This window comes from Aethalodelphis obliquidens, unplaced genomic scaffold (assembly GCF_003676395.1).
Source record: "Aethalodelphis obliquidens isolate GAN/ISIS:26980383/991018 unplaced genomic scaffold, ASM367639v1 scaffold10, whole genome shotgun sequence".
NCBI lineage: Eukaryota > Metazoa > Chordata > Mammalia > Artiodactyla > Delphinidae > Aethalodelphis > Aethalodelphis obliquidens.
In genome coordinates, this window is record NW_020837954.1 from 33,220,537 (window position 1) to 33,233,892 (window position 13,356).

A 13,356-nucleotide genomic window follows, 5' to 3' on the forward strand; every position below is an offset into this window, starting at 1 on the left:
GGGGGATGAATAGGTGGAGCACAGGATTTTTAGGGCAGTGAAACTACTCTGTAGGATACTATAATGATGAATACATGTCAAGATATACTTGTCCAAACCCACAGAATGTACAACACCAAGAGTGAACCCTAATATAAACTGTGGACTTTGAATGACTATGATGTATGAATGTAGGTTCATTGATTGTAACAAACCTGGTGGAGGATACAGATGGATAATGGAGGAGGCTCCAAACATGTGGCGATAAGGGGTATACAGGAAATCTCTCTACCTGTCTCTCAATTTTACTGTGAACATAAAACTGCTCTAAAATAGTTAAATCTTTTTTTAAGGGTGGTAAGCTTTCAGGGTTTAAAAAATGATAAGACAAAAATATGCCTTAAAAATCCTTAATAGATACTCAAATTTCTGGATAGTATATTAAATACTTATATTATCCAGAAGATTGACTACCTACCCCTCTCAATGCCTGACTTCAACTTTCACTGCTATTTTATCTTCATTTTCTCTTTATCCATATATTGGGTTGGCCATAAAGTGCCTTCGGTTTTTAAGTAAAAATAAAAGACATCTTGAACTTTGTTCAATAAAGTATTCACCATTTTGTCCCACTACCTTCTGCCATTTTTCAGGCAACTTCATCATAATTCCATCTTCCCCAAACTTTTTATCTTTTTGAGAAAGGAACTGTTCCAGGTACCTTTTACAGTCTTCCAGGGAATTAAATTTTTTCCATTAAGAGAATTTTGTAAAGACTGAAATAAATGGAAATCCAAAGGTGCAATGTCTGGTGAATACGGTGGACGAATCGGAACTTCCCAGACAAGTTGTAACAGCTTTTTCCTGGTCATCAAAGAAACATGCCGTCTTGCGTTATTCTGATGGAAGATTATGCGTTTTCTGTTGGCTAATTCCAGACGCTTTTCATCAAGTGCTGCTTTCAGTTGGTCTAACTGGGAGCAGTATTTATTGGAATTAATCGTTTGGTTTTCTGGAAGGAGCTCATAATAGAGGATTCCCTTCCAATCCCACCATATACACAAAAACACTTTCTTTGGATAAAGACTGACCTTTGGCGTGGTTGGTGGTGGTTCATTTCGCTTGCCCCACGATCTCTTCTGTTCCACATTATTGTACAGTATCCACTTTTCATCGCCCATTGCAATTTGTTTTAAAAACGTAACATTTTCATTATGATTCAGTAGAGAATCGCATGCGGAAATACAGTCAAGGTTTTTTTTTTCACTTAACTTCTGTGGAACCCAAACATCAAAGCGATGAACATAACCAAGCTGGTGCAAATGATTTTCAGCGCTTGATTTGGATATTTTGAGTATGTCGGCTATCTCCCGCGTGGTATAACGTTGATTGTTCTCAAATTAATGTCTCGATTTGATCACTATCAACTTCAACTGCTCTACCCGACCGTGGAGCATCGTCCAGGGAGAAACCTCCACCACGAAATTTGGCAAACCACTTTTGACACGTTCGATCAGTCAGCACCTTCTCCATACATTGCACAAATCGTTTTTTGCATTTCAGTTGCGTTTTTAACCTCTCTTGAAATAATAAAGCATAATGTGCCAAAAATGTTGCTTTTCTTCCATCTTCAATATTAAAACAACTACACAAAAATTCACCAATTTTGGTAAGTTTTTTTTAATGCACATGGATATGACAGCTGTCACAACACAATCTAACGAAACTGTTTCGAATGAAGTTAAAGACAACTAAGTGCTACTAGAGCCATCTACAGAAAAAAGACAAACGAACTTTTTGGCCAACCCCAATACTTCCCTTTATTTTTAAATATGTGCTAGTTATCCCTAGTAATATAAAACATACTTAATTTCATTGCTTCCTCTAGTTGTCTTCCTCTGCTTTCTATAGCCCAAGTCCATAAGAAACTGGCCTCTATTTGCTACCTTCAATTTCTCAGTTCCTAATCACTAAGGTACCTGGTGTCTGTTACAGCATGGCTCCTGAAACAACTCATTACAGCCACTATTTACCTTCTAATTGCTTCTTTTCAATCCTCATTCTATTTCTCTCTGTGTAGCATTTGTCTATTATTTTTCTTTCAGCCATAATAGTAAATATTCACAGTAAATGCCTGGCTAAGGATAGGGCACAATGTTAAATGCATCATATATACTATCCTCTAAGGTAGGCATTATTATTCTCCTTGTTTTACACATGGGGAAATGGAAATATTGTGAGGTTAACTTGCTCACTGTCAAACAGCTGTTAAGTGGTGGAGGTTAGCTTTACATCAGGTTAGTATGACCCCTAAGCTGGATCCCTTAGCCACTCCTGATAATGAGTATGTAATTATTGCAGGAGATTTGGAAAATGTAGTACAGTACTGTTGTGGGTTGAATTGTGTCCCCCTAAAAAGATGTGTTGAAGACCTCACCCTTGGTACCTGTAAACATCACCTTATAGAGTCTTTTCAGATGTAATCATGTTAAGATTAGGTCATTTGGGTGGGCACTAAATGCAATACGATTGGTGTTCTTTTAAGAGGGTAGCTTGAGCACATAGATTAACACGGTGGGAAGATGATGTTATATCAGACATACAAGTAGAATGCCATTTGAAAATAGGATTAGAGTGATGCAGCTGCAAGCCAAAGCATGTGAGTGCCAGCAAACCACCAGCAGCTAGAAGGAGGCAAGGAAGTGTTCCCTCTACAGACGTCAGAGGGCACACAGCCCTGCCAACACCTTGGTTTCAGGCTTCTAGCTTCCAGGAGCTAGGAGACAATAAGTCTCTGTTGTTTTAAGCCACCTAGCTTGTGGTACTTTGTTTAATGGCATCCCTATGAAACTAGTACAAGTATAACCAGAACTATGGAACAATGCTATCACCACTGTTAACACTGATATATTTATGTCTAGTCTTTTTCTATGTGTGTGCATTCATTAAAAAAGGAGGTGTTACACTGAATATTCAGTTCATAATTTTGCTTAAGTTAAAATTATGAGGATTTCCCCAACTTATTAAAATGTGTACAAAGCAGTTCACAATGACAACATAAAATTTCTTTGTATAAACGTTTCATTTATTTAACCATTTATCATTGGGTGTTTTGATTATTCTCAGTGATAACACAGTGATAATCATCCCTAAATCTCTGCCCATATTTGTGAATATTTCTATAAACTACTTTGGAAGAAGTGAAATTGCTCAACAAATGATATATTTTTTACATGTCTTTCCCTGATTCTCTCTGGTAAATTAGCTGACCTATGGTTTAGTTTGTATCTCTCAAGAAGATATCAAGGGCTTCCCTGGTGGTGCAGTGGTTGGGAGTCCGCCTGCCAATGCAGGGGACACGGGTGCGTGCCCCGGTCCGGGAAGATCCCACAGGCCACGGAGCGGCTGGGCCCGTGAGCCATGGCTGCTGAGCCTGCACGTCCGGAGCCTGTGCTCCGCAACGGGAGAGGCCATGACAATGAGAGGCCTGCGTACCGCAAAAAAAAAAAAAAAAAAAAAAAAGATATCAGGCCCCCAAATTTTGTTTACACAAAAATGTACTGTTTCTAAAAATGCCCTTAGATTTGAAATTCCCCACACTCTGTTTCAAATATAGTTCCTTAGGGAGAACCTTCAGGACTCTCTGTTTAAAGGCCTGTCCACACCACTGATCAAAACACCTGACCACTGCTCTGAGGCTGGGGGAAGAGAGTGGTCTTCTTCTTTGGGGTGCCTGCCTCTTTTGGAGTAATACCCCGCTTTAGGAGCAAGGCAGTGGTGGGGACAGTAGCCTCTAATCTTCTCAGCTTCTTAGTCTTTCCTAGCATGGAGGCTCTGCTCTACCACAAGCTGGGTGGGGGCAATCACAGTCCCAGTATTCCCAGCATGCTGTACTGAGGTTAAGCACCCACCCTGTGAATGGGGACCAGGCGGAAGAAGAGAACTTCCAATCTCTATGGCCGCAATCACCTGGGATTTAGTCTCTGCAACATGTAGCTGGAAAGATGAGAAGTTCTCGGTCCCTGCTCCTCCCAGGAAGCACCACAGTGCTGGACTGGGAACTGGGGAAAGAGGGAGCCCTGGGTTCTTGGCGGTACTCACCTGAAGTGCAGTTTCTGTCACAATGAGCTGAGAGAAGGAGCGGGTTATAATTCAAATTCTACCCACTCGTGCTGTTCTTACTGAGTTATAGCAGACTTTCTTGCATAACTATTTCTTCATTTGCTGTATGCTCTTGTTACTGAACCAGGTTCATCTTGCCCAACGCACAGGAAGCGAAACGCTGAGACACTGAGCTGTGTAGCAGAGGGTTTATTCTCATGGCCGTCAAGCAAGGACGCGGAAGAACGAATCGCAAACGCACCTCCCCAAAGGCAAGGGCACGGGTATTTATGGGATAACGAATAAAGAAGCAGGGCGGTCTGAGGCGTGGGGAGTGTAGGGAAAGGTGATTGGAAAAAGGTGCCGTAACTGTCCTTCTGCGCAGGTGTAACTAACTACAGGCCTCCAGTTCAAACGTGGAGGCGCTTAGCACCATCGGAGGGTGGAGTTTTCAGCCCTCTGACGTCAAAAGGTCACAGAGAGGACATTCATGCCTGCCCAGTTGGAGGGCTGGCAATCCTATCCAGTCTTAATCAGCCCAGCTCAAACTAGATGCAGCTGACTCCAAGTTCTTGGAAAATAACTCAGGCAGACATCTTATTGTTTAGGCCATGTGCTGCTTGGAGTCTTAAAATGACCTTGATTAGTGAAGACAGATGAAATGAATTTGACCAACCATTATGCATGGTTTTACTCTTACAATTTCCAGACGCTTCAAATGGTTGCTTTTTAAATAATTTTCACCAGCTACACTTGTCTGACTGGGGAGCAGGTCACAGAGCTCCTCGTTGCCATTCCATAAGTAGAACCCCCAACATATACTTTCTGTATTATTTTGATTTACTGACCCAACAATACTAAAAATTTTCAAGTAATCCAAAATATTAAAAACTGGGGCTTCCCTGGTGGCGCAGTGGTTGAGAGTTCGCCTGCCGATGCAGGGGACACGGGTTCGTGCCCTGGTCCGGGACGACCCCACATGCCGCGGAGCAGCTGGGCCCGTGAGCCATGGCCGCTGAGCCTGCGCGTCCGGAGCCTGCGCTCTGCAACGGGAGAGGCCGCAACAGTGAGAGGCCCGCGAACCGCAAAAAAATAAATAAATAAATAAAAACTAATTTAAAAAACCGCCTGAGGTGCCTAATTTTCTCCAGCTGTGCTCAGCCACCCTGGAGCAGGAATGGAGAAGGCCAATGACTGGGGTCATCCAGGGCTGGGATTTATATGAGAAAATAATGAGACAGCATTATAGGGGTTGCCACAGCCCTCCATCGGTGCTGAGATGGAGTAATAATCTTTCTGTGTCCAAAGAAGGGCTCTAAAGCTGTCTGAGTTAGGCCTGGGTCCTCTCAGACTGAGTGGGGATAACTCATACAGCCCGCTGTGGATGTGACCAGAGACAGATCGATGGGTACCTCAGTACAGCCAGATGACCACTGAAGACTGACGCTCACCTGGGCCTTGGCGCTAAATAAGCCCATAGAGCCTGGGCTTATTTAAGCCCATCTTAAGTTTCTGCCATCTGGCAGAATAGGGGATTGGGGAAGAATTGAGTTGCATAAGTGACTTTCTTGCACCATGAACATTATGGACCAGGATCTAGATCTGATAAAGTGTAGGCAATTCTTTTGACAAGTTTAGTGGAAGGGCGGGAGCTCAGGGAGAGAAAAGGGATGAGTAAATCGGAGAGGCTTTGTTTTCTCCTTTTAAGTAAGAATGCTTAAGAGCTCATGGGAAGGATTTGGTTCAGCAGGAAAGGCTAAGGATACCACAGAAAGGAGATAATTGATAGCATGAGGGTCCTGAGGCTGATGAGGGGACCAGCTTCTTTACTATTAGAAAGACAGAGCTGAGAACTGGTATAAATTCAGTTTAGTTTGTTACATTTGATGGCTAAAATATGAGGGTATATGTATCTGATGGCTTCTATTTTCTTTGTGAAGTAGGAGCAAAAGTGATCTTCCAAAAGGGGAGAATTGGTTGAAAGTTTGAGGGGTCACTAAAATGGGCAGAAAGAGTGAGCTGACAAGAGAAGAGGTTCAGACTGCCGGGCAGGGTGGAAGGGTAGGGTGAGGCTACGGATTCTAGGTGTAGACGGTACTAATTGATCTGACTCTAATTTTCTCCAGCTGTGCTCAGCCACCCTGGAGCAGGAATGGAGAAGGCCAATGATTGGAGTCATCCAGGGCTGGGATTTATATGAGAAAATAACTGCTCAAAATCTCTTCATATATTTTTAAAACACACATCTTATATAGCTGTTCTCCAAATTAAACAAATCCTTTCTTTTAAGCTTTATGATATCTATTTCCCATCCCTTTGATAGTTGATTTTATCTTCCCAGGCTTTTTTCAGGTTTCCCATTAGCTTTCACAAATTAGAGAAGCAGTACCGTGCAGTGGTTAAGATGACACTTCTGGCACCAGTCTGCTAGGGACAAATCTTACATCTAGAACTTACTTCCTGTGTGATCTTAGACAAATCACGTAGTCCCTGTGTGCTTCAGGTTTTTTTTTTTTGCGGTACACGGGCCTCTCACTGCTGTGTCCTCTCCCGTTGCGGAGCGCAGGCTCTGGACGCGCAGGCTCAGCGGCCATGGCTCACGGGCCCAGCCGCTCCGCGGGATGTGGGATCTTCCCGGACCGGGGCATGAACCCGTGTCCCCTGCATCGGCAGGCGGACTCTCAACCACTGTGCCACCAGGGAAGCCCTGCTTCAGTTTTTTCATCTGTAAAATGGGTGGTGTGATAGTAATAGCATCCCCCCACCCACCCACTACTTAGAGGGTTGCTTTGAGGATTAAATGAGCTAATGTATGTACTATGCTGAGTATGACTTGTTATTGTAATTTAAATGAAATACTCAAGCTGGGAGCAGAATGAGATATGAAGGATTACATTCTGGCCTTTATGTCTAAACAATATTTAATACATCCCAATATTGCACAGCTTCTCTTTCTCCTTTTCCCATAAAGCCATGAGGAAAGGTCTAAGTCTTATATTTATTTGAGTCATTCTTTCACATCTTTTATTCAAGGCGCTAATTTTTGTCTCTAAGTATTTACAACTGGACCAGATTTGTTCCCGGCCTTTATCTGCATGTCTTTTGCTTCTAAATCCATCTCTTCTTTGCTAACCACTTCTGAAAATGCTGCACCTTTTCTTCCTTACAGGTAAACTAAAGAGTCCTGATTATGGCCCATTTTTATAAAGCACAAAGTCTTCGATCAGTCTGTATGCCCTCTTAAGGCAGGTAATGTGATTTCTACCCGTTAGTAGCCTTAGTGCCCAGGAAGTTGTTCTACATAAAGTACGAAATAAAACCAGTAGATGGTGATGATGTTGATGGTGGTGGTGGTGATGATGATGATGATAGTACCACAACTTCTCATCCTTAGTTTCTCTATCTATTGATCTTTGTGGGGGCAACAGAGGGTAGAGAAGGGAATATGGGGTTCTGAGGTTCAAGTCCTAGTTCTATCACTGACCAGTTGTATAGCCTCAAATTTAAAGACAAACACAACACTGTAAATTGTTCAGTAACTTACTAGCTACTTTCTCTCTCTCCCCTCACATTCTTACCCACCATTACTCTTAGAACCACTAACAGAACAATCTCCTTCCCAAGGCACCCCCTTCCTAAAACTTCCTACGCCTGCCTACCAAGAGTCAGGGTGGGGATTCATTTTTCTGCCTACAGTCCTTCATGCCACCACCTTGTCACTCCCAATCTCATGGATTTCCCCCTCACTCATGAAGCAGGTTTATTTCATGTTACGTTTATTTTTAAATGTCTTCCTTCAATTCTTCTTCTCAGACAATACCCTATTTTGCAACATGCTTGCCTCCTTCCCCTAAGAGCTCTAACTCTTTTTCTGCCTCTATTCACAGTTGCTGAATTTCTGTGCTATGATACCTTTCAGAATTGGAAGACTTTATCATTTTCCCCGAAATATCAGACATGACTTCCATTTTCTCAAAATGTGAAAGATACACAACCTTTTTGCCTTTAACAGGATATCTGTTCAACATGAGTTCAGCTGCACTGTCTGTAAATGTTTTATAATACGTGCTAAAGAGGAGACATGATCTCATCTACTCTGTACTACACTCAGTGTAGGAAGATGTATAAAGATAATTCATAAACTTCTGATTGTGTGATGCCTTGAGAAAGCGAAAAAATTAAAACATCTTTAGCTCTGACAAGAATCATATATATACAGATGGCCAAGAAGCACATGAAAAGCTGCTCAACTTCACTAATTATTAGAGAAATGCAAATCAAAACTACAATGAGGTATCACCTCACACAAGTTAGAATGGGCATCATCGGAAAATCTACAAACAACAAATGCTGGAGAGGGTGTGGAGAAAAGGGAACCCTCTTGCACTGTTGGTGGGAATGTAAATTGATACAGTCACCATGGAGAACAGTATGGAGGTTCCTTAAAAAACTAAAAATAGAATTACCATATGACCCAGCAATCCCACTACTGGGCATATACCCACAGAAAACCATAATTCAAAAAGACACATGCACCCCAATGTTCATTGCAGCACTATTTACAATAGCCAGGACATGGTAGCAACCTATATGCCCATCAACAGATGAATGGATAAAGAAGATGTGGTACATATATACAATGGAATATTACTCAGCCATAAAAAGGGATGAAATTTGGTCATTTGTAGAGATGTGGATGGATCTAGAGACTGTCATACAGAGCGAAGGAAGTTAGAAAGAGAAAAACAGATATCGTATGTTAACGCATATGTATGGAACCTATAAAAATGGTAGAGATGAACCAGTTTACAGGGCAGAAATTGAGACACAGATGTATAGAACAAACGTATGGACACCAAGGGGGGAAAGTGGCGGGGGGGTGGGGGTGAGGGTGGTAGTGGGATGAATTGGGAGATTGGGATTGACGTGTATACACTGCTGTGGATAAAATGGATGACTAATAAGAACCTGCTGTATAAAAAAAAAATCATATATTTCCATCTTTGATTACAAAATAATGACATACACCCTTCTGTCACACAAAAAAATTAAATACTAATGAAGATCTTTAAATACTTTACAAGAAAAAAAGGTGGCCATTTCACATTAAAATCTTTATATGAGAGCAGAGGTTTCATATCTAGTTTAAAGTACTTATTCAATTAAGGCTGTGAAATACTGAAGAAAAGAGGGGCAAGATGGAAGAAAGGAAAGAGGAAGAAAACACAAAAACATCTTGTAAAATTCTGAGTAAATGACTCTACGTACAGTGGCATTTAATGTGAGAAATTTTACCTACACAAATCCCGAATTGTGCTTTCAAATATTTTAAAACAGCATCTTTGTTTTGCACCTTTCTGAAGGTATTTCTGGCTTGATTAAACTACCTCTCTGACTTTACCCCTAAGTTATGAGTACTCTATTATATATAATAATCCCACAGCCATTCTCCTTTCAAATAAAGACCACATTATTTTATATGTCATGTCTATTAAGCAACTATTTTTTTAAAACATATGTACCCAAACTTCCAAATGTAGAAGAACATGATTTTCCTGGAGAGCTTTATGCTTATTCCAAGAATGCATCCACTTCTCAAAATATTTTTTGAATTCCTCTTTGGAATCACCTTTGGTTAGATGAAAGCTACCTAGGATAGCCAAGCTTATTACTTTTATAGAGCTCTCATACATGTATATATGCATTACTCACAAAATTCAATCAACTTGACTTCAAATTACATTTTTGGCTGCATCCAAAAATCAAATTTACCTCAAATGCAAAGATTTTCTACTATGAAAATTATTTTTTAAGAATGTGAAAGCTTTCTGAGAGCGGCACCCCTAAATCATTAGAAACAAAAGTAGCAGGTTAGAGTAAGGTTTAAGTCTCAAAGTTTCCAAGGCAGATAATTTTGGGGGTTAGATGGGGGACATTCATTTCTAAGTATAATCTTGAAATACTTTAAAAAATAGCCACATTTCTTTATGTTCATACTTCTCTTTGCCCCTCAAATGGTTGGATTTTATAGTAATAAACCACTTTTAGTAATAAACCATTTTTTCAAAATCCTAAAATGGTTTTAAACGGGATATGAATTTAAAATTTCTCACAAAGATTATGGGGGTGGGGGTGGGGAGGAAATGCACCAAAGTGTGTAAGGATAAAAATTTTTGACTCCTAACCTAAGCACCCAAGGCATGTGTCAGAGGTGCAAGTTCTAGAAATCTGAAGTTCTGCTGAATGCTGGTGATTTAGAGGGGCCTTTGAGCAATTCTTAAGGTCTTCATTCTTTCCTGAAAGTCTATGTATATGAACCAGTTGGATTCAATGAATTTTTTTGTTTGTTTCCCACTGTGATTCCTGTAATATGAGCTTTTCAGTAATTGGGAATTTTATTTTTGTCATTTTTGGCACTTACAGTTCACAATGCTTGGTTGTGTGGTTAAACATCGTTTTAAGTTTTGCACTTTACATTCCTTTCAGCGCTTCTGAAGGAAAGGACACTGTTTTGTATGTTGTTTGGGGGAAGTGGTAAGCCTCCCCCTCTGCCCTTTTTGTAAATGTTTGGCTTTATTAAGCACACGATTCTCCCCGGAATCCTGTATTGTTCATCGAAGCGGGTGAAAATTTGTCTTCACAAGCTCTGCATCCCAACCCTTCTTGGAGGCTGGTATCCCCCGCTTCGCATTTAGGCTGTTTAGCTGCTGCTGTCGCAGGATCTGGTGGCCCCTCCGGGCAGAAAAGCACAACTGGATTTTTGCGAGCCCGCATGGCCACGTCTCCTCCCACCACGCTGGTCGGGCTGGAAGAGGACATCCTGCTGCAGGCCCCCAGGTGGTTGCTATAGCGGTTTCGAAGGGGATTGCGGCTTCTAGCCGGCAGAGCCGGGCCCTGGTTGGGCAGGAAAACGTCCATGTTCCTAGTCCGGTAGCTCTCTTCCCGGTTGCGCCCTGGGAGCATCGAAATGTTTGGGTTGCGAATGGCATAGATGACAGGGTTGATGGCCCCATTGGCCCAGGTCAGCCATACGGCCACCACGTTGAGGAGCGAGGGAGGCTGCGTGGCTTGGGCCTGCCGGGCCGCGGTCAGCAGCACCAGGAAGCAGTAGGGCCCCCAGCAGCAGATGACGAAGACAATCATGATGAGCACTGTGGTGGCCGCACGCACGTCGCTGAAGAAGCGCAGCACGCGCGCGTAGGTGGTCAGGGGCCGCACGCGCAAGTCCGACAGGCGCACGGTCCTGCAGACATGGTAGTGGTAGAAGCACATGAGCAGGAAGGGCAGCAGGTGGCAAGCCACCACCAACCCAACACTGTAGGCCGCGCCCAGTTGCGCGGGGTCCGGGGACGTCCGGTACAGACAGCCGTGGAAGCTCTGCGCCGCCGGGGACTCCCAGGTAGCACGGAGCAGCTTCCAGGGCAAGAGGAAGCTGCAGCGCGCGGCGGCGCCCGATCTTCTCCCGCGTCGGCCGCACGATGGCGCAGTAGCGGTCCAGCGAGATGAGGGCTACGCTGAGTGTGGACACGATGCCGAAGCACGAGCTAAGAAATGGCTGGCGGCGCCAGGGCCCCTCGGCGGCGGCGGGCGCGGGGCCCTCGGGCGGCGTGAAGAGGTCCAGGAAGGCGGCTGGCAGGCAGAGAAGCGCCGTGAGCAGATCCGACAGAGACAGGACAGGGTGAACGCGTTGGTGAGGGTGCGGAGCTACCGGTGCTTCACGATCACCCCTATCACCGCGCAGTTGCCCAGGCTAGACAGCAGGAAGATGAGCAGGAGGACGAGCGCCTGGGCCGTCCCCGCCGCCCCCTGAGATAGCAGCGGCGCCGCCGCGGGGCCCAGCGGTGGCCTCTCCGCCGCGCCGTGCCCGCCGAGGCCGCCGCCAGCCGAGGCGCCAGTGTTGTCGCTCCCGCTCCCGTCGCTCTGGTTCCCCAGCGCCGCGGCCGACGCGGTGCTGAAGGAGAGCACGGCCGTCGCCGTCGCCGCAGAGGAAGTCCGGCCAGGCGTGCCGGCCGCGGATGGGGCGCCGGGGTGTGGGCTGCCCGACAGGGTTGTGCTCACTGTTGGGCGCACCGGCGGCAGCTTCTCCATGGGGCCCCGCGGCGGCCGCAGGTCTGCTCATCCCGCACCGGGGGAGGCGCCCGCAAGCCCGAGATGGCTCGGGGCCGGCGTCAGGGGCCTCTGCCTGGAGTTGCGCTTGGCCGAAGGGTTGACCGTAGCCCGCGACCCGCGGAGCTTTTGACGTGCGTTCCAGGTGTTGCCAAGGAAACCGCGTGTTTACGCGAGAGCGTGGGGCGGGACGCCGGCCGAGTACCCCCTAGAAAAGCCGGTCCAGGATGTCACCTCTCCCCGAGGTTATGCGGCCAGGGAGGTGGGCTTCAAAGAGTGCCAGGTCGACCCCCTCAGGGACCACTGCCCAGCCAGATCAGATAAAGCGGGACTGGTCCTCACACAGATGGCCAAATTCAACAAGGGTTCACTCTCAAGCTTTCTTGGATACACATGTCCTACAGAGAGGCGAGACGCGGGGGGCGGGGGGGGGGTTGCTTTGCTTCCTGTGGGTGTTTCTGGCATCTACAGGTAGGAAAGGAATCTAGAACCTGAAGTGGAAAACAATCTAAATTCGGAGATCTTAAACCTGAGGGAGCAGAAAAACTTAAACCAGGTGTTCTCAAACTTGAGCATGCAACAGAAGCACCTAGGGCTTGTTAAAACACAGTTGACTGGGCCCAGCCCCAGATGTTCAGATTCAGTAGATCTGGGGTCTTGTCCGAGAATTTGCATTTCTAACAAGTTGCTGGGTGGTGATGATATTGCTGGTCCAAGGACCACACTTTGAGAACCACTGATGTAGTAAGCTTATTAAAATGCACATTGGCTGGCTGACTCCCAGGAGTACTGAAGATGGGCCCATGAATCTAAACGCCAAAGGTGATTCTGATACAGGTGCTTTGAGGAGCTAGGATATGGATCCTGGAGGCAGGATGTCACCTTGTCTTCAAGGACCTGGACCCCAGGACCATTACTCTCTCACACGTGTCAGGGAAGAGGGGAGAGTCACTGGTTCCTTGCCCTGCTGGCAGCCTTCATCAGTTCTCTGGAATGTGGTATGTTTTGAGTTTAAGGTGCTGGCAGCCAAGCAGTCGCCACAGACGCAGCTCCAGGTATCTGGCGGGAAGATACAGGAACAGGAAGGGCCTGCCTGCCCAGGGAAGCTGCATCTCAAGTTTCTGGGCATGGCCTCTAATGAGGGAAAGTGTGATAAACCCTTGGGTTCTC

At 45.1% G+C, this 13,356-nt stretch overlaps 1 protein-coding gene across 1 annotated transcript; it reads right to left on the reverse strand.

The window, feature by feature from the left end:
* Nucleotides 1-9,033: 9,033 nt before the first annotated feature.
* GPR135 (G protein-coupled receptor 135) lies at nt 9,034-12,633 on the reverse strand. The gene is given in 3 exon segments (XM_027111759.1): nt 9,034-11,512; nt 11,514-11,754; nt 11,757-12,633. Coding segments are annotated over 3 exon segments (1,509 nt in total). The 5' UTR covers nt 12,169-12,633; the 3' UTR covers nt 9,034-10,656.
* Nucleotides 12,634-13,356: the final 723 nt, after the last annotated feature.